Source organism: Schistocerca cancellata, chromosome 8 (assembly GCF_023864275.1).
Source record: "Schistocerca cancellata isolate TAMUIC-IGC-003103 chromosome 8, iqSchCanc2.1, whole genome shotgun sequence".
In the NCBI taxonomy this organism is placed as follows: Eukaryota; Metazoa; Arthropoda; class Insecta; order Orthoptera; family Acrididae; genus Schistocerca; species Schistocerca cancellata.
This window is the reverse complement of record NC_064633.1, coordinates 238,597,518-238,616,938: the sequence shown is the minus strand read 5'-3', so window position 1 is coordinate 238,616,938 and position 19,421 is coordinate 238,597,518. Positions and strand designations below refer to the sequence as shown.

Below are 19,421 nucleotides of genomic sequence, written 5' to 3'. Positions count from 1 at the left end.
TGGGTGTTGTGTGTTGTCCTTAGGTTAGGTAGGTTTAAGTAGCTCTAAGTTCTAGGGGACTGATGACCATAGATGATAAGTCCCATAGTGCTCAGAGCCATTTGAACCATTTGTTGTTCGCATACTGCTGTCGTGAGCATCTATAGGAAGTGGCTGAAGGCCAGTGAAACGGTGACTGGGAGACAAGGGGCTGCACATCGTCCACGTCTCATCACAGAAAGTGGAGACTGGAGGTTTGTCCGCTCTATAATGCTGGATAGACGGCAATCTGTGGCACACAAGACGACACAGTACAATGCTGGTGCAGATACAAGTATTTCGGAGCACACTATTGAACGTGGCACTCTCCAGCGGACGTACCCTATGTGGTATCATACTGAAGTAACGATACTGCACATTGCAGTTACGGTGAGTGCGGTATCAACAAGTTTCGAAAGGGATCAATGAAAACGTGCCGCCTGGTGGGATGAATCATGTTTCTTGTCGCACCAGATAGATCGTCGTGTCCGACTACGCAGTCATCTAGGCAAACGCCTGCTTGAAACATGCACCCCCGCCACGAACGCAGGTCGGTGAGGCCATTTATACGCTACGCGGGATACTCACCTGCGCTTCCACGGGACGTGAAGTAGTTATTAAGGGACCAATGTCAACTAAGTGAACATCATGTTTCACACTTTTTTTAATGGCTTTCGGGACGACCTCATTCAGCCATCTCAACAGTGGAATGTCAATTATAATGATACGAACGTATAGACAACCCAACACCCAGTCATCTATCGGAGAAAAATCTCCGACCCGACCGGGAATCGAAACCGGGCCTCTTCGTTTAGCAATCCGCTGCGCTGACCTCGCAGCTATCGACGCAGGCAGCCTTATGCTTGACATCTTCCCCGATGGTGGGGGCATCTTTCACAAGGCCACAGTGGTGATGTTTCGAGAAACACCTCAGCGAACTCACGTTGATGTCTTGGCCACCAAATTTGTGTGTTCTGAACCCGACGTAATACGTCTGAGAGACTATTGGAAGAAATCTCCGCCGCCACAGACCACCGGTCCATAATTTGCAGGAATAGTGTTACCTCGGCGTAGACATCTGGTGCAACACACCTCCGGAAACTTTCTGAGAGCTTTTCGAATCCACGCCACGCAGAATCGCTGTTGTATTGCGCTTAGAGGTCAATCAACACGTTTATACGCAAGTGGTATCAATATTTTGCTTATCAGCAGATACACACTACCTCAAAAATTTAAGTGCTTCCCAAAGATCTTCAATTTTTAATTCTGAAAGTAGTAAGTGCCTTTTTTTGTTGTTAATCTGGAATAAGTTTTCCATATCTGCTCCAACAATTTGTAAAAATGGACGACCCGTGGTCTAAGCGTTTTCTTGTTTTGAGAGTGAAGTCAGATGGAAAACGGCTTAACTCAGTTGATTGTTTCAGGAGAGTAAACAGAGAGACACTAGATCGATGACAGCAGCGACAGCGTTAAGGTAATCCAGCGTCATCCTTACCTACGATCTCTGAATTTGTAGTGAAGGTGTGAGGGAGACTGGAAACCAGTGCATATTCGGCTAGCGAGAAAGAGATACCGCTCAAAGGAAAGTTTAATTCTCGATGATGTGGGAGACTACTGGGCATTAAATACTGTGCGCTTAGACTGTTCATGTGTAAATCATACGGTTACATTCTTGCCTTGTTATAACACGGAAAAAAATTGTCTGCTGCAAAGTCCAACCTGATTATCCTCATTCCATTCTTGTCTTTCCTTTTCTTAATCTAACCCTCATTTTTATTTCAAAGGAGATCATTCTGTCACTTCATTTTAGTTTCAACTCCTATTAAGGTAACTTCAACAGTAGCATTGCATTCTGAATAAACGCGTCTATATCACTTAACAGTGATCTTTATTTATAATGTCATTCCGGCTATGTCATCACCAGATAAAAACCTGGAACGTGCAAAACGTGTCCAGTGTCGGTATCGACAAAACTTACGCCTGCGCGAGAAGTCCGTTTTCAACTGATGATGTCAGCAGCCGAAACGACATTGGTACACCCTCACTCAAAGTTTATTGATGCAACAGTGCATATGGAGCAAATGAAATGATTACATTTACAGGTCAGTAGGACGAACAGTTCTGAGGTGCCAGGTAACGACCCATGCTGAAACACCCATGTTAGTAAATGGAGTAGCCTCTACATAGCCTCTACGGGCGGCGATAGAGGCGCTGACTCTAGCATCCAGTCGACCGTACAGATGGAGAATGCTGTCCTGATATACGTTATTCCCGCCTGCTCCACCTGTTCACGTAGTTCTGAAACAGTTGTTCGTTGACGAGTAGCATGAGTCACTTCTCATCATATCCCAAACATGCTCGGTTGAAGACAAGTCCGTAGATCGTGCTGGCCGGGGAATTTACTGCACGCCTTGCCGAGCACTTTGACTTTCATGGAAAGTGTTGGGCGAGCATTATCCACGTGGAACAACACACCAACTTCCTGTTGCAAGAACGGCTAAAGAATGGGTCTAGCAACATTCTGCACGTACCGAGAACTGGTTGGCGTCCCCTCCAGAAACGCCAAACGTGGATGAGGGTTGTAGCTTATCGAAATACAGCTCATAAGGACTCGGGTGGCGCCAATGAGCCCCGACGAATGTAGTCTACGGGACAGCGCTCACCAGGTCTACGTCGTAGGCGCGAACTACCATTGCTTGCATGCAGGCAGAATGTGCTTTCGTCACTGAAGATCACGGCGAGACATTCCATATTCCAAATGGTCCTCTGACTGCCCCAGTCGAGCCGTGCACGTCGACTCTGTGGCACGAGTGGAAGACGGGCTAGAGGTGTGCGTTCCCCTAGCCCCACTGCTAATATTCGGTTCGCAACAGTTCGTGTAGACACGTCTAAGCTCACAAGCCGTCTTATCCCTCATTTGGTAGCTGTACGATCTGCCACTGCCGCCCTTACAATTCTAGAATTCTGGTGGGCGTCCTGTGATGACGTCCACAACCTCGTCTAGTGGTGTGAGATGGCCACGTGACCACTGATACCAGCACCGTTGCACAACTCAAGCAGCACGTCCACCTTGTGTGGCAATTCTACAAAAGAACCATCTCACCTCTGGGAAGGCCCTAATGTGATCAGACTCGGTCAGCTGGCTGTAGGAAGCACGAGTGCGTCTCTGTGGCATGATTGCCTGCTTGCTTCTCACGTTTGCATCACACTGAGCCTCCTGGCAGTAAGCATACCCTATCAAAGGGTAGACACAGATGACGCTCCAGTAGCTATGCCACCAAACCACCTGTTGGCGGACGACGATGAAACCGTTATCAGTAGGTGGCATATGTCGTCATAAGGCCAAAATCGACATCGTCTTCCTCGACGTACTATATGTTACACTCCCGAAGTTGCTTTATTCACGGAATATCTGCCAAAGTCGCAGACTCATCAGGAAATTTATTTCCTTTGTTAATAAATACTGCGTTTATCTATTGTTTTTAATTCTTCTCGATAGTTACTGTTACTACCACACATGAGAAATTATTATTATTATCACTGTAATTGTCACCCCACTGCTGGAGTGCCCCAAGGTTCCGCTCTCCCTCCCCTCCCCCCCCCCCCCCACCCGCCCCGCAGCCTCGCCTTTACCTTTTATACACTGCTGAAATGCCCAAACCACCTCCTCCCGTCCACCTCTTTCAGTATACTGATGACACCACTTTCCTCTTCCTCTGTCCTATGCTCCAGAAATACCAACGATCCCTGCAAATCCACCTCAGTTTGCCTCATGATGTAACCAATGGCTCCTTGAGATTAACCCCTCCAAAACCATGGCGCTATTTATAGGATGCACCATCTGCACCTTCTGACTCCACGGTATCTACCTCACCATTTGTGACTGTCCTATCGAGCTAATTAACAGATTAAAATATCTTGGACTAGCCTTCAACTGGCAACTAACGTGATAACCTCTCCTAGTAACCATCCAACAGAAAGTACACAGTAGGCTAAAACTACCAAAACTACTAACTGGCTGAACATGGGGACTACACCTGTCCACTGTTCTTCACACATACAAATCCCTGATCTACCCCATACTTCGCTATGGATATCCATCTCACCCAAGTTCTATGTATCTTTCCAGACCCACGAACGCCATACTTTCTGCCTTGCTATTCGCATCCCTTTACCTCCCTTCTCTTTCCCAAGGATCATTTAGCAACTCATCAAATTCTCACCTCTCCTCACTCACATTGAACACCTCTGAATAACCTATACTATCTGCAAACTCCAACAATCCTCTTGCGTCCCCTCGCCTTTCCAATCCTAGTGTGCTGCCACGCCTCTATCTACACATGCCACCAACCCTCAACCGTCCAGCTGCACACCCTCCATGTTCCCTCCCAAACGAATGTCAAACATCTTCCTCTCCTACACCATGAACTCTGTCCCAACATATACCCTTGCTACCGACTCTGAATCCATCGCATCCTATCCACCCCTAAGGGCTTCTTCCTCCTCCTGCTCTCCTCATAACACACACCCTTCTTCTCCCCATCCCTATTACCCTCACCCACGTTTCCTTCCAGATTTATATATCCCAACATCAGCTACCCCTCTCTCTTCGTCCCCCACAAAGACTCTTTGTCTCGTCACCAGCGCTTACCAGTCCTCAGTTTTCATCACCACCATTCTCCTCCCTTCCAACCCCCCTCTTTTCATCAACAATCTACCATCCCAGGGTGGGTCCTCTTCCAATTTTAGTGTAAGTGTACAGTGCTCCGTTTTTAGTAGTATGTGTCTCATATATTTTTCAAGTGTTTAGTGTTCATCAAGTGTTTTCAACTGTGCTGCCTGTCCACATTTTGTCACTGTTTTTAAACTCTTCATGGAGACAGCATTATTTCTTACATTCTCTCATTAAGAACATCTTTAAAATTAATTTTAAATTCGTGGTAAATATGTCTCCCTGTTCTGTGTTCAGGGTCTAATAACAGAATAATGTCTACTGATCGAAGAGCGGCTTGATTGTACCGCAGTCAGCCTACAAAGGGTGAAGGTGGACGAAATCACAGTAACAATTGCAACGATCGTCACCATTGTTACTGTTATTACTACGTAGTATCGCTTGAATGTATCAAGTAGAAGAATCGTCGAGAACTATACCTTCCTTGTTGTATGTAAAACGCAGGCTGAACTAACTGACCTGGTAGGATCAAAATAAAATCCAAAATAACTGCAGTGAGAACAAAAACATCTCCTTTTTCCATTAAGCGCGTTATCGGGAAAAAACCTTATGAGTTTATTATCGTACAGTAACAATCCACATGAAACAGCGACATGATATGTACATAGCAAGGTTTTCTTTAATAACAGTGTTGCAAGTTTATTGCTTAACAACTTTTATTGTGTGCAACCACCGACGTAATGCACTGCTGCTCTCTGTTTCACCATTCCCAGGCAGCTGTTGATTCAGCCTCGGGGACCTGGTGTGTCTCTACGATCTGCTTGTATAACTCCGCAGAGCCCTTAGGCGTTCTCGGCCTGTCGTCGTCTTCGAAGTCGACGTAGTACAGCCCGAATCTCGCTCTGTAAGACACATGAAGGTATTAGTAATGGTTTTTTTCACTCATTTTACAGAAGATAAGTACAGAGAGTTACAGTAATTTTTTCATTACGTCTTCATGAACGACAAGATTATTTTTATTGTTCAAGAGTTGGTACGAAAAGAAAACTTGTAGTCATAAATCATGAATTCAGTTTTAGTTGGTAAAAATGTAGTGTTATTATGTCCTGAAAAGTTTGCAAATGTTTATTAAATATACGGTCCATTTATGGCAACATAGTGGTGAGAATAAATCGAAGAACGACGAAAGTTATGAGAAGTAGCAGGTATGAGAACAGCGTGAAACCATCAGGACTGATGGTCGCGAGGTAGATGAAGCTAAGGAATTCTACTATCTAGGCAGCAAAATAACCAATGACGGACGGAGCAAGGAGGACATTAAAAGCAGCTAGCATCGACAAAAAGGGCATTCCTGGTCAAGAGAAGTCTACTAGTATCAAACATAAGAAAGTGGTCCATTAATAGGAGGAGGTTGTGTAACATCCACGAGATAAATTTTTGGCTACAGTGCGACGAGAGGAAATTATGCCTCTAACAGTTATAAACATTATGTATTCGACGTATGAAAAAACAATGAAAACTTATAGTGAGTTAATTATTTATATAATATTCTATGATATAATTGGACATATCGATGTGTATCATACAAAGACAATGATAACTGTAAAGTGCTTTTATGATCTGCGTTTGTCTTCCTTGTTTTTACCTTTTATTGGATGGCTTTTGTAGGTTCAGCACGCAAGACGCATATCAAACTGAGGTCTATTAAGAAATTGTAATTATTTGTTAATTATTACTTGAAAATAGAGTTCATTATTATTATAAACATGAGTGAATAATTATTTGTAACTGAAATTCCTCTCTCAGTAAGCATTATCTGTGTTAATTGTTTCTTTCCGCTGCAAGGAGCGCAGCCATTGATGATAGCGATTTGTATCGCGTTTTTGTCTGTGTTTTCCTTAGAAACAAATCAAATGTTTGCTTGATGAGGTCTAAATAGTGCACAATATGAAAGTATAGTTTATAGAATTTAATAATCATTTCAAATACTTACTTATTTGGTCTAACAATAGAAAGTTTCTATCAGTTGTCTGCCGCCATCTTAACAATTATCTCCGCGGCAAATTCAAATTACGCAACTCTGCAGACATAAATGCCGAACGTAACACAAATGTGTAAAAATAAATGTGCACCGGTGGTCCCGAACTCATTTGAATGAAAATAATTCGAATCAGATTAGTTCTTTAAAAATAGTGCCCATGCACGATCGTTATAACAAACTTTTCTAGCTGATGCATGGAGCCGAAATTAATTACGCACGAGTTGCGAAGAATATTGTTTCAGGTAACATATGTCAGTGTTGCTCGCGGCTGATATTCGGTGGTTTCAATGATCATTTTGCTGAAGATAACTGTTTCCATCATAATCCATAACTGTATAGAATCTGTTGTATGAACTGTAATTTAGTGACACTTACACAACTTACAGACAACACTTTAACACGACATTAACTTGGAGTTCTTTAGCAACTTGATCAAATCTTTAGCTGGGAGAAAAATTATTTAGTAATTACTCAATGTAATAAAATAAGATTATCATTTCCAGTTACAAATTAGTTAAATACCAAACCACTGAATAACACAGCGAACGCCACAGTTGCCATCGATAGACCAATGTTACTTTGATGTAGCCTAATTCTCAAAATTCTCCATTGTCATCTACGTAAGGTGCGTATAAGCTTATTTTCTGAATAACAATATTTTTGTGGGAAAAACGTGGTTCGGTTAGACTGAGTGTGGTTAATTACATCTGTCGTCCATCGATAGCGTACCCCTTTTATTGGTATAACATTGAGAATATCTTCGCAATAGTGCTAACGTCGACGGTGTGTGCTCCGCGTCTCGTTTGGAAACAAACTTGTTCCACACAATCGCAGTAGTTGCTGTCGACGACAGTAATGCCTACTTTATTGTTGGTCCTCAAGCATGCATCTTGTAGTGCTCGATTCTGCCTCGGTTTCTTTTTGTATTGGTTATATGTTAACAGTGATACACAGTTGAATGTAAATAAGTGAGGAGTTGACTGATATGCGCCTTGTCTGTGAGTTCATTGAATGCAGTGGGAGAGTGGTACTACGACCGTATTCTCAGTTGTTTCCGCCGCAATGGCAATCACATCACAGTAGGTTTGCATCTATACATAGACCCCCACGAGTAACCAGATGCTTTCGTGTTACTACTTTTTGGTGAGTGCGTGTACAAAACTTCTTCACGGCTGTGGAAGTACTTTCACAAAATGAAAAATAATTGTGGTAAGAAGACCGAATATATCACAATTACGTCATTACTCTGTAGCGAGCCACTGGAGAACACGGGTCATTTGTATCAAAATACTCAGAAAATGTCCTTGAATAACCTCTGAAATTTTGTTGGTGGTGTCTTGACTCATCCTGCATATTTATTACAGTAGGCCTTATATTTAACATGGAAACTATTGTTCAGAAATACACTGAGCTGACAAAACCGATGGGATGCTCCACAGTATAGTGTAGGACCTTCTTTCGCGTGGCGTATACAGCAGCTCGGCGTGGCATAGAGTCAACAAGTCACTGGAAGTCGCCTGAAGAAATTCTGGACCATGCTGCCTCTACAGCCGACCGTGATTGTGAAATTATTGCCAGTGCAGGAACGGATATCCCGATTACGTCTCATATTCAAGCCGGGCGACCTGGGTGGCCAAATCATTCACTCGACGTTCTTCGAACCAACCGCGAACAAATTGACTCGGTGATACGGCACATTGTTATCCATAGAAATCCCATAGTTTTTTGGGCATGAAGTCCATGAATGGCTGCAAATAATCTCCAAGTAGCCGAACATAACCATTTCCAGTCAAATATCTGTTTGGTTCGACCAGACGACCCAGTCCATTCCATATAAACAAAGCCCACATCATTAGGCAGCCACCTCCAGCTTGCACAGTGTCGTATTGACATCTTGCATACATGGTTCCGTGGGGCAGTGCCATTCTCGAACGCTACCATCAGCTCTTGGCATCTGGAGTCGGTAATCACATGACCAGGCGACGGTTATCCAATCTTCTAGGGTCCAACCAATATGGTCATGAGCACAGGAGAGACGCTGCAAGTGATGTCATGCCGATAGAAAAGGCACTCGCGCCGGTCGTCTATCGCCATAGCCCATTAACGCCAAATTTCGCCACACTATCCTAACGGATACGTTCATCGTACATCCCACATTGACTTATGCGGTTATTTCACGCAGTGTTCTTTGTCTGTTAGCTCTACGCAAACGCTGCTTCTCTCGATCATTGAGTGAAGGCCGTCGGCCACTGCATTGACCGTGGTGAGGATTAAAGCTTGAAATGTGATATTCTCGGCACCCCTTGGCACCATGGATCTCGGAATACTGAACTCATTAACTGTGTCTGCAGTGGAATGTCTCATGCGTCTAACTCAAACTACCATTCCGATCAAAGCCTGTTAATTCCCGTCGTGAGGCCATATCACTTAGGAAACCTTTTCACGTGAATCACCTGAGTACAAATGACCGCTCCGCCAATATACTGCCCTTTTGTACATTGTTTCCGTGATACTACTGCCATCTGTATATGTTTATATCACTATCCCATGACTTTTATCACCTCGATGCAGTACAAACAGTAATAACTATAGAAGAAAAGTCCATTGACATGAGAGAACAGATATGCTTGTGAAATAGTGTAACGTGAAGAAGTGGTAAAATACCATTAATGAAGAGAAGAGGGAATAAAGGTGACGAAGGAGAGATAGAAGAATAATTAGAAGAAGGGAACGTTTATTTCACTATTTGACGTAGACAAATGGCCATCCATCTTGTGCCTTGAAATAAAAATTTCGTATCAGCTAGTGCCGGAGTCAGAATAAGGGTCAACTGTACGGAAAGAAACCAGCGACGTTCCCTGGGACCAGCAACAGGGCCGCTGCCGAAGCGGCTGACGATGCTACAGTGCGTCAGAGGAGCCAGTCGTTGACGCAGCAGAGGAGGTTGTCTGGGTCACCAGTACGCTGGCCAAAGATTTGGCAGAATCAGAGGAGGAGGCTGCAGTACTGGGACAAACACGCAATATCTACTTGGGCCAACGCCGCTGGTCACTGTGGCAGCGGATTATAAGTTGTGGACGGTGCCGGGGACTTCATCGTGTACTAACCATACTAGTTTGTGCCAGAGTGCATTGTCAAGGAGTCACACGGGGCGCAGGCATCAGCAAGGAGTGGAAGATTACATCATCTTGTGCCAGCAGCAAATGCCACTGTCGTGGCGGTGGAGTCATGCTGTAGCGCCCCCTCCAGACATGTAGTGGTGTAGATGCCCAAGGGGCTGGCTGCAGTTATCCGTGGAAGGTACCACAGGTATGGCGGAGTGATTCGTTGACGTCTGCATGTGAGTAAGAGAGACTGGAACGTTGAGCGTCGTGGAGCTGCAATTTTCCAGCCACGGCTGTCTACACGGTCAATGCCTAAGATGTACATGGAAGCCATCTACTTGTGGAGTGAATTATCTTTTCCCAGTCTCCAGAAGAAGATAGCAGCCCACAGGAATGGTGGAGAGTTTAGTTACTGTAATGCTGCGCAGAGAGCCAGGTATTGTGGTTTTGTGGCCAACATCTATTAGTGGGCATCTGATAGATTCTGCTAGACTAAATTATCTTGTAGTTAGTGCTGAGCGAGGTGAAGTCAGCTGGTAACTGTTGTGATGTTTTCAAACGTGGCAAAGCATTAGAAACTGCATGCAGTGAAACTCTGAATTTCACGGTGGGGTCATCGTTCATAAGAGCACGATATTTTATTGCATTTTAATTATTGTACTCGCACAGAGATTGTGACTCATTCACTGTATTGTACCAGGTGCCGGCCCATTTCGAATCTGGCGCTGGTTCTATAGTCAGAGGAAAGTCCTCACTGCACTATCTACGGAGAATGGGCGGTACACTCACGTCGAATATAGGAGTGGCACATCCACATAGCCCGTGTGGTGTGTGAGTCTATTGGGGCCTGATTAGTGTATTGTTGTCTGGAAACAATGGTCACGGTTTTGTTAAAAGAGGTTGTTCTGCTGCAGGCCACTGTTCCACTTTGTGTGGATGGCAGCAATTGGAACTCTGTATCGCAGTAACGAATGTTCGTACTGGGGATTATGAGATGGGCAGTATATAGAATGAACCTTTGATAATCAAGAGGACCTGTTAAAAGTAATGCCTCCGAATTTGTTATTCTGTTCTCAGTATTTTCAACATTATTGGGATTAACATCGGTGATTGTATACCAGATAGGATTCAGTCCTGATGTGCATGTACACAACCCCCCTCACCGTCACTCACTCCCTCGCAAGAAGGACAAAGTGGAAAAACTCTTGGACCAAGGACTTAGTTATTCGTCCCTCTCGCTCACCCTATGCTGCCCGTGTTGTTTAGTTCCAAACCCAAATGGAAGCAAATGTCCTGTGGTCGAATTGTGTGTGTTAAAAAGATCGTGTTACATACGATCCCACTTCCAGACTTTCATTGCTGTTTGGGTTGGTTTAGTTCCGCTCCCATTTTTGTAATCTTGAATTTAAATGAAGGCTACAATTTGGTCCCACATGCGGAGAATTCCAGAAAGGTGACAGTTTTTACTACTGACTAGAATTTACTTGAATTCACCTACATACGTTTCAGCCTGTCCACTGGGGCTGCAGTCCTGTCACAACTTATGGATAAGATATTCTCTGACTTAAATTTTTTTGTACATCACTATCTTGATAATTTAGTTATTTACAGTCGTAAATAAGCAAGAACATTTTGAGAAATTGAGAGAGGTTTGGTGGCGACTGCGAGACGCGGGATTAACAGTGAACCCAGAGAAACTGATTTTTTTTTCTCTAATGCGTAATTTCTTGCCTATATAGTTTCCCCAGGAGTAGTAACTGTGAACCCGGAAAGAGTTAAGGCTGTTTTGCTGGTCTCCAAGAATGTTAAGGCAGTGGCGAGGTTCGTCAGGATGGACGACTCCTTTAGGAAATTAATTTCTGAATTTGCTCATAAGGCTGCTCCACTGAATCTGCCGGGGAAAAATGGTCAAAAATTTAAGTGGAGAGAGTCCCAGGAAGCAGGTTTTATAGCACTGATTGAATCTTTGAGTACAGCACATCTACTGGCATTACCTAACTGCAACATGAATTTTATGGTGCAAACAGATGCATCCACGTAGAGGCAGTTTTACTCCAGGCACACCAGGAAAGGTGACAAGTTATTACTATTCCTCGTGGTTGCCCTAGCACTAACATTCGCTATCGTCTTACCTATATGATTAAGATTCATATTATTTGGATGAATCAGTCACACCAACCATATGTTTACACACCTTGTACCCCAGCGTAAGTACTTAGTGTATGAGATGGAGGTACTACCAGTGTTGTTCAGATTAGAGATACTTAAGTATTACTTCGAACATAGTGAATTTATAAGGAGCTGTCAAACGAAAACACAGCAGATAGAAAAAGTAAGCTGTTTATTATTTCAAAAGAAATCGCCACAACTGTTGATACATTTGTCCTTCAGGGCTCCCAAAATATGAAAATAACATGGGAAGAGATCGGAACTATATGGAGAATGTGTAAGGGCTTCCCAGGGAAACTTTTCAGGGAAACAAACTTGGTAACACCTGGGTGGGCATTTTGTTGGCAGATTGTGTCGACTACACCGCAGACGTTCCGCAGGGAAGGACTTAAACATCCTCATACAGTCCTAATCTCTTTCCATGCGCTTTCCATACTTTTGGAGCCCTGAAGAAAAAAATTCGTCGTTATCGATTTGCTTCAAACGAAGAGGAGAACACCTGGATACAGTCAAAATTCTGTAAGCAACCACACAACTTATTTCATGAAGACACTGTCTTGTCTCACGGAGGGGTAAAGGTGTTAATAGCCATGGCGATTACTTCTGAAGTAATAAATAGTTTACTTACTTTCGTTACATCTGTCTCGTTTTCATTTGACTGCCCCTTACATGCTGAAAACCGACAACCAAGCATTAAGCTCTGATAACTGTTTCTTGATTGGTACCTATTTGTAATGTCACTTGGACCATGTAAGAAAATTATTTATATATATGTTATAGTGGAAGTGGAAGATCAGGGAAGGTGAACCTTCAGCAGTGGATGTACACCATTGCTACAGTGATGAGTGAGAGCTTACCATAAACCGGAAAAAAAACATTAGTGAAGATGAATCATCACTCTACTCGTCTAGAGAAACTGTACAGCAACATATTATCCACTAGTGAAGGTGCACCACGGCTGCTCCCGGATTATTGGTGGTGCGTCCAACAATGCTACCACGCATCAGCATGAATGTAATTGTCGTCAGCTCGTTATGTTATACAGCAGTGCAGTTATAGTTGGCAGTAGTGCAGTTACGGTTTACAGTAGTGCAGCTGCGGTTGATAGCAGTGCAGTTACAGTTCATATCAGGGCGGCTATGGTTGAATCCGTGAAGTTCTACGAACCTCTTAGAGTAGAATGGGGAAATCTCAGTTACAATTCTGTCTTCATGGACACAGAAAAGTGCGAGTCACTTCTCAACAAGGCTACATCACTAAAATCTGGACAAAAGAGGGACGGCAACGACTACAAGATTCCCCTTTAAGAATAAACTCGGAGGAGGAAGTTGCAACAGAGAAAACTGTTGCCCTGAGGACCGTTGAAACGTCTCAGCCGATGAGAAACGGCCAGGGATTCTTCTAAAGCAACTACCACCAAAAATGTCAGACTCTGAGATGCTTTCGCAAAAACAAAAATGTGCTGTGCAGCTCAAAGTACGATGGTGCACGTCCTTGCTGCAATAAATGAATTTTAGATAATATGACTACGCTTTCAAACTACAGGTGATAAATGTAATTTTCAAAGTACGACAGTTTTGTTATTACAGCCTTGGTTCACTTTCCTTACCTCTTGGCAGTGAAACTATACATTCGCTAGTGATAGTGCACTATCCCTAGTCAATGTTTATTGTTTGACAGAACTGTAATCAGTAATCCTCTTTCACTAAATGGGCCAGGGAAGGTGCACTGTCACCAGTGTTGGTATACTTTCCCTGAAACTTCGACTTCCCATACAACAAATATATGGATCTGTTTAGAACAAGTCTTTATTATTATTATCCTTTGTCCGTTTTAAATAAGGGGCATTCTTGGACAGAACGTTGTTTGTTTCTGATTTGAAATCTGGAAGATCTAAGAGCTTTCTGTTGAAGTTGTATGCTAGTCCATGTCATAAGATGTGGTAATAAATAAAGATTTCCTTAAACACCGGCCCAAACCTCTCTCCACACAAATCCTGCTCTGCAATATACATATACAGAAGAAAGATTATGAGAATGACAAAATGGAGTGCATCAGTTTGTTCTTAAATACAACAGAATATTTATCTACAGAAAATAGTGCAGGTACCAGCAGGGGAGGGGTTTAACAATTGTTTGTTTGACGAAAGTTGTTTAGCCGAAAGCTGTGTAGCCTATGGGGCGTTCACATGCTGAAACAGACAAACACGCACATTCCTAGGTACTTGAATGTGCCTTGATTTGTGGCACATTCGTCTTTCCTGCCACCGACGGGGCGTGCTCGACCTGCTTCGGTGGTGGGACTTGCCTAAGGCCGCCAGCAACACATGGGCATCGGTGCGAGCGCCTCCGCTGTTTGACGATGGGAGCAGCGACGGATCGGCCTTGGAGTCGCTAACCGCCAGTGAAAGGAAACAGACCCTGGAGGAAGCTCCACAGCTTCGCCTAGAGTCGGCAAGATTAGCAGTAGAGCAGTGGGACTTTTAGTAGTGTGGCCGAATGTAATGCGTAGCATCCTTTGGCTGGAACAGCTGACGGCGGAAGAAAATTTCCATTACGATGAGTGTAAGGCGGTGCATAAGAGCGACCTGGGCCGTGTAGTTGGTGCTATTCATTGAGTGTTTGCTGGCACCAGAGTGAGACAAAGATTTTGAATTGGCAAAATACGGCAGGGCTGCTGTTGGTCAGTATTTGTAGAACAGTGGTTTGTATAATTGTACTGCGAGTGGAAAATGTACGGAGGCTGTTCTGGCGTCTTCATGTATTCTAATGATAAGCGTTTAGTGATTCTAGGGAACTGAAGCGGAAGGTAGAAAAGTAAATAGAATGGTAATGAAGGATTTAGAAGATGCAACGTGCAAAATGAAAAACATAAAATCGTTGTACCCTGATGGAATAAACACAGACCAAATTAAATTAGTATTTTCCACACTGAAAACCTGATTTCTTAGTTAAATTAACAGATGCTGGAAAAATAAGAAAATTCCTTCGAACTGGACATTAGCTAAAATAATAGCTATTTACAAGAAAGGAGACAGAAGTAATTGCGAAAAGTAAAGTGGCATTTCTCTGCTAAACACTGAGTGTAGTAACACACAGACTAGCAGCGACTGTTGAAAATATTCAGTTACAAGAACAAACGGGCTTAGGATACGTAGATCGTCCACAAGTAATACATTGCTATTAGACAAATTATTGAGAAACACACAGTTCAAAAGAGAGAGAAAATTATAACTCCAAGACAATGTGAAAGCTTTCAGTAAAGAAATAGAGAAAAGCTATGGCAGATAGTGAACAAAAGAGGAACACCTCTGCACCGGACAAAGGTAGCAGAAATCAAGTACCTGTGATCAGAAATCGCCACTGAGAAACGTAAAACCTATAGTAGGACGAAACTATAGTAAGACCACAGTTTTTCTCCGATTCTTCTTAGTATATATACTGATGACATGCTCAGGCAATGGATAAGTAAACGACGTTTTTATTTTTGAGAGACCAAGAGCCAAGTTCCAGCAAAATAACAGTAAACGATCAGAAAGAAGAAAAATTTAACTCGTTCAAATACTATCTCATTTATCACAGAAATGGACATGCGAAGGAAAGTAGAGTGATTTAATTACCTTAACGGAACAATTTACAGAATCCTCAGAACTAAAGTAAGGAAACAAACTCTACTTAAATTCTACAAAACGACGTCAGTACCAACCATAACAAAGGGAAGTGAGTCATGGACTGTAACAAAAAGGAATGAACAAAGAATACAAGTATCGGAGACGCTGGGCAACCACTATCCGACAGGAGGAGCAATGCTGACACCAGAGAAGAACAGAGAATGAAAAGCAACAGATTAAAGAGCACAGTAACAACTGGAACTCTGGAAGTACTATGTGACAAGAATGAAAGACGACAGAATATCAAAAGTAGCGATGATGGTGATATTTAGGAAGACCAAGGAAGAGGTGGAAAGATAAATATTCCAACCAAGAGAGCATAGGAGCTAAATGCCTAATACATACAGAAAGAAGCAGAAAAGTTGCCTGTCTACTATCCTCCACATTCAAAGTACATCACGATTAAGCACCCTGCTACACAACCGGACGTCTCTGTTGGTAGTGCTTACTCACCTGTCCATCATTTGGAGTACTCAATGGGGTGTGCACGCTGGGTTCCTCACCGTGTAACAAAGGACTGTAATGAGCAACGAACGACCGTCTGTGCGGAACCGCTTGCGCATTAGATCGTGACAGTTTTTGTCGAGCATCGTCACAGGTGATGAAACATGGTTCATCACCTCGAACCGGAAACAAAATTGCAAACCATGGAGTGGTACAACATTACCTCTCTCTGAAGAAAATGTTCTAAGTCGCACCCTCAGCCGATAAAGTCATGCAGACGGTATTCTGGGACTCTGATGGTGTTATTCTGTTTGATGTACCCCCTCATGGTGCAACGCTAAACTCTGAAGTGTATTGTTTTACCCTAAGGAGCGCGTTCGTTGCCACAAAAATGCAAACGGACTTCTCCTTCTCCATAACACCGCAGGGTCTCACACAAGTCCGAGAGAGGAGCTCACAAAACTTCACTGGACTGTTCTTCCTCATTCACCCTACAGCTCAGATTTCTCACCTTCCCACTGTTTGGCCCAGTAAGAAACAGTACCTGGATGATAGGGAGGTTATTGGTGCAGCAAGACGCTAGCTCCGAGGTCGACCAATAGAGTGGTAATATGCAGGTCTACAAGATCTCCCAGTAAAGTGGCGCAAAGCCATCACACTAAAATAAATAATTGTCGTGCGACGAGGGCCTCCCGTCGGGTAGACCGTTCGCCGGGTGCAAGTCTCTCGATTTGACGCCACTTCGGCGGCTTGCGCGTCGATGGGGATGAAATAATGATGATTAGGACAACACAACACCCAGTCCCTGAGCGGAGAAAATCTCCGACCCAGCCGAGAATCAAACCCGGGCCCTTAGGATTGACATTGTGTCGCGCTGACCACTCAACTACCTGCGGCGGATGCCATCACACTGAATGAAGAATACGGTGAAATTATGGTTTCGTTGCAAAATGAGAGGGAAAAATTTGGTGTATTGGAATCCTGACTAAAACCAACCTGCTTTTAGAAAAAAAAGTATGTTGCATTACTTTTTGAACGACCCTTGTACGTGCGTGAATAGGCTGAAAAAAATCTCAGATTTTAGTTACACCTCAGATGATTTTAGCTACAGTTATAGCTCCATCCCGAAAATAAACCGTTAGGCTTCTAAATGATTGAGCAGTAGATAGATATCTGAAACGCAATCAGAGTCCAGGACAACAGGCGTATTTTCTGAAATGTATTAGGTATTTATAGTAACGTAGTGTGATTTTGAAATGTAAAGTATTGACATTGTCACATAGTTTTGTTTTTCGGTAAATGCAGTACGTAACACGTGGAAAAGCTCATGTGATCAGTTTATAACTACCTTGTCTTCCGTCCCAAAGTCAAAGTAATTGCACTACGTAGTACTCAGCTCATACGAGAATATTTAAGAGTCAAGCGTTGCTTTAGCCGGTGCCTTATTTGACACTGGTCGTGCTTATAACAGCTCCAACTTAAAGGTACGTTTGGCCAGAATGGTATGGTCACACAACGCAATACAGCAGTGACTCTGTCTAGCAGGTGTACGTGGGTGTGTGGCGCCAGATATCTAAGCACAGATCACGCAATTTCCGTAAAATACAGGTCGATGATAATGTCCAAGGCGTATTCCATCGGTTTCAGATCAGGCCAATTCGGTCGCCCCGACAACAAAACGAGTTCACTATCACGGTCCTCAAACCATTGTGGTGTGATTCTGGCCTTGTGACAGGGACAGTAAATTGTACCGCTGGATAATACCATGGCGTTAGGGAAGAGTTCAAGCGTGAAGGAGAGGTAGATGTGCAGTTGGTTGGCAATAAAATTCACGTAGTCCACAACACTCATTGTTCCTTCGATTTCTACCACAGGTATTACGAACTTCTTGGTCAATCTTCCCCATAGCGTAACACAGCCACAGCTCTCCTGCGTCTGTGGTCCAGTGAGCGCTGCGAGCAGCCAAGTGACGGCGTATCCAGAAGTGACCATCGGCTTTTATTTCGAGAAATATCATTCGTCCGTCTAGGCGAAAAGTTCCAATTAATATGTGGTCCCATCTTGATGACTCCATGCGCAGTACAGTCGTAATTAACAGTATCGTTGGCAAAATGGGAACAAGTAGGAGTCGTCTTCTGCAAAATCCCATGTCCAACAACGTACTCTGAACTATGTGCTGTGAAACAGTATGCTTGCACCAGAATTGTACACTGTTGCCCGATCTGTCACAGACAGCCGCCTAATCTGGTTTACAGAGCGGACAAGCCTCAGACATCTACGTCCTGTGAGGGGCATGCATGCGCAACACTTGTGAGGCTTTCATCATATTTCAACCACTTCTCATCGACTTCTCATAACAATAGCAAGCGATCAACTGAACAACTTCGCTGTTTCTAAGATTATCGTACACACGTGCCCAGCGATAACAATCCGCCCTTTCTCAAATTCGCTTATGTCTGTCGATGCCCCATTTGCGGCCCGTAGCTTCACTAGAACGATTCTCCGATCGTCGCTGCTTCACTTACATACTTTCCTTACCGTGTCGCATGCCGCAAACGCCTCTAGGCTGCTTTCAGTCTTCCCGTGGACGGTGGTCATAATGTTTTTGGCTCATCCGTGTATTTAGCTTTCTGACGTGTGACGGTAGACGGGACCTATTTCCTTTAAGGATATTACAAATTTTTCACCATGGAGCGTAATGTAGGGTACTCACGTGTATCCGTCGAGCCACTCGAAGTTATCCATGAGAGACCACGCTGTGTAGCCAATCACGTTGATCCCATCTTCGTTGATGGCCAGGGACAGCTGCCTCAAGTACTCCTGTGTTAGAAGAAAGTACAAGTGTTAGCCACTGTGGCTCACATTTTGTTGCACAAAATAACAAAGACTGGATAACTTGTACGGACTTAACCGATTTACTTGTCGCTAAAGTAGCAAAACTTTTCCTGCGGCACAGGTGCTACTGAAAGTTCTGATCTTTTGTCCACATTAGCCTACTATGGTCCTGGAATTAGTAAACAGACCTTAAAATACTATCATTCAATAATGTGAAGACGTGTTTAGATCTATATGGTTGCGATAATCTAATACAGTTACGTCGCCATATAATTTTAGACAGCAGATGAAAAAATTTTACGTATTTGGGGAAAACATTTCTTTTCTTAATGTTTCTAAGATGTTATTTTGATAGAGATTCTGTTGAATTATATCTGTATACAATTCTTAGTTAATATTAGTATATTATGTTGCCATACGTGACGATGTTATCAGAAACGACAGAACAGGTCATGAAAATTTAAGATA

At 43.4% G+C, this 19,421-nt stretch overlaps 1 protein-coding gene across 1 annotated transcript in view; it reads right to left on the bottom strand.

The window, feature by feature from the left end:
• Positions 1–5,284: 5,284 nt before the first annotated feature.
• The window catches only part of LOC126094769 (myrosinase 1-like), a 122,383-nt gene continuing 108,246 nt past the window's right edge, over positions 5,285–19,421 (bottom strand). Inside the window, exons 10-11 of the mRNA XM_049909320.1 lie at positions 18,832–18,938; positions 5,285–5,592 (exon numbers count right to left, since the gene is read on the bottom strand). Of these exons, the coding sequence (XP_049765277.1) occupies positions 5,451–5,592; positions 18,832–18,938 (249 nt within the window). The 3' untranslated portion in view covers positions 5,285–5,450. The remainder of the gene's footprint in view (positions 5,593–18,831; positions 18,939–19,421) is intronic.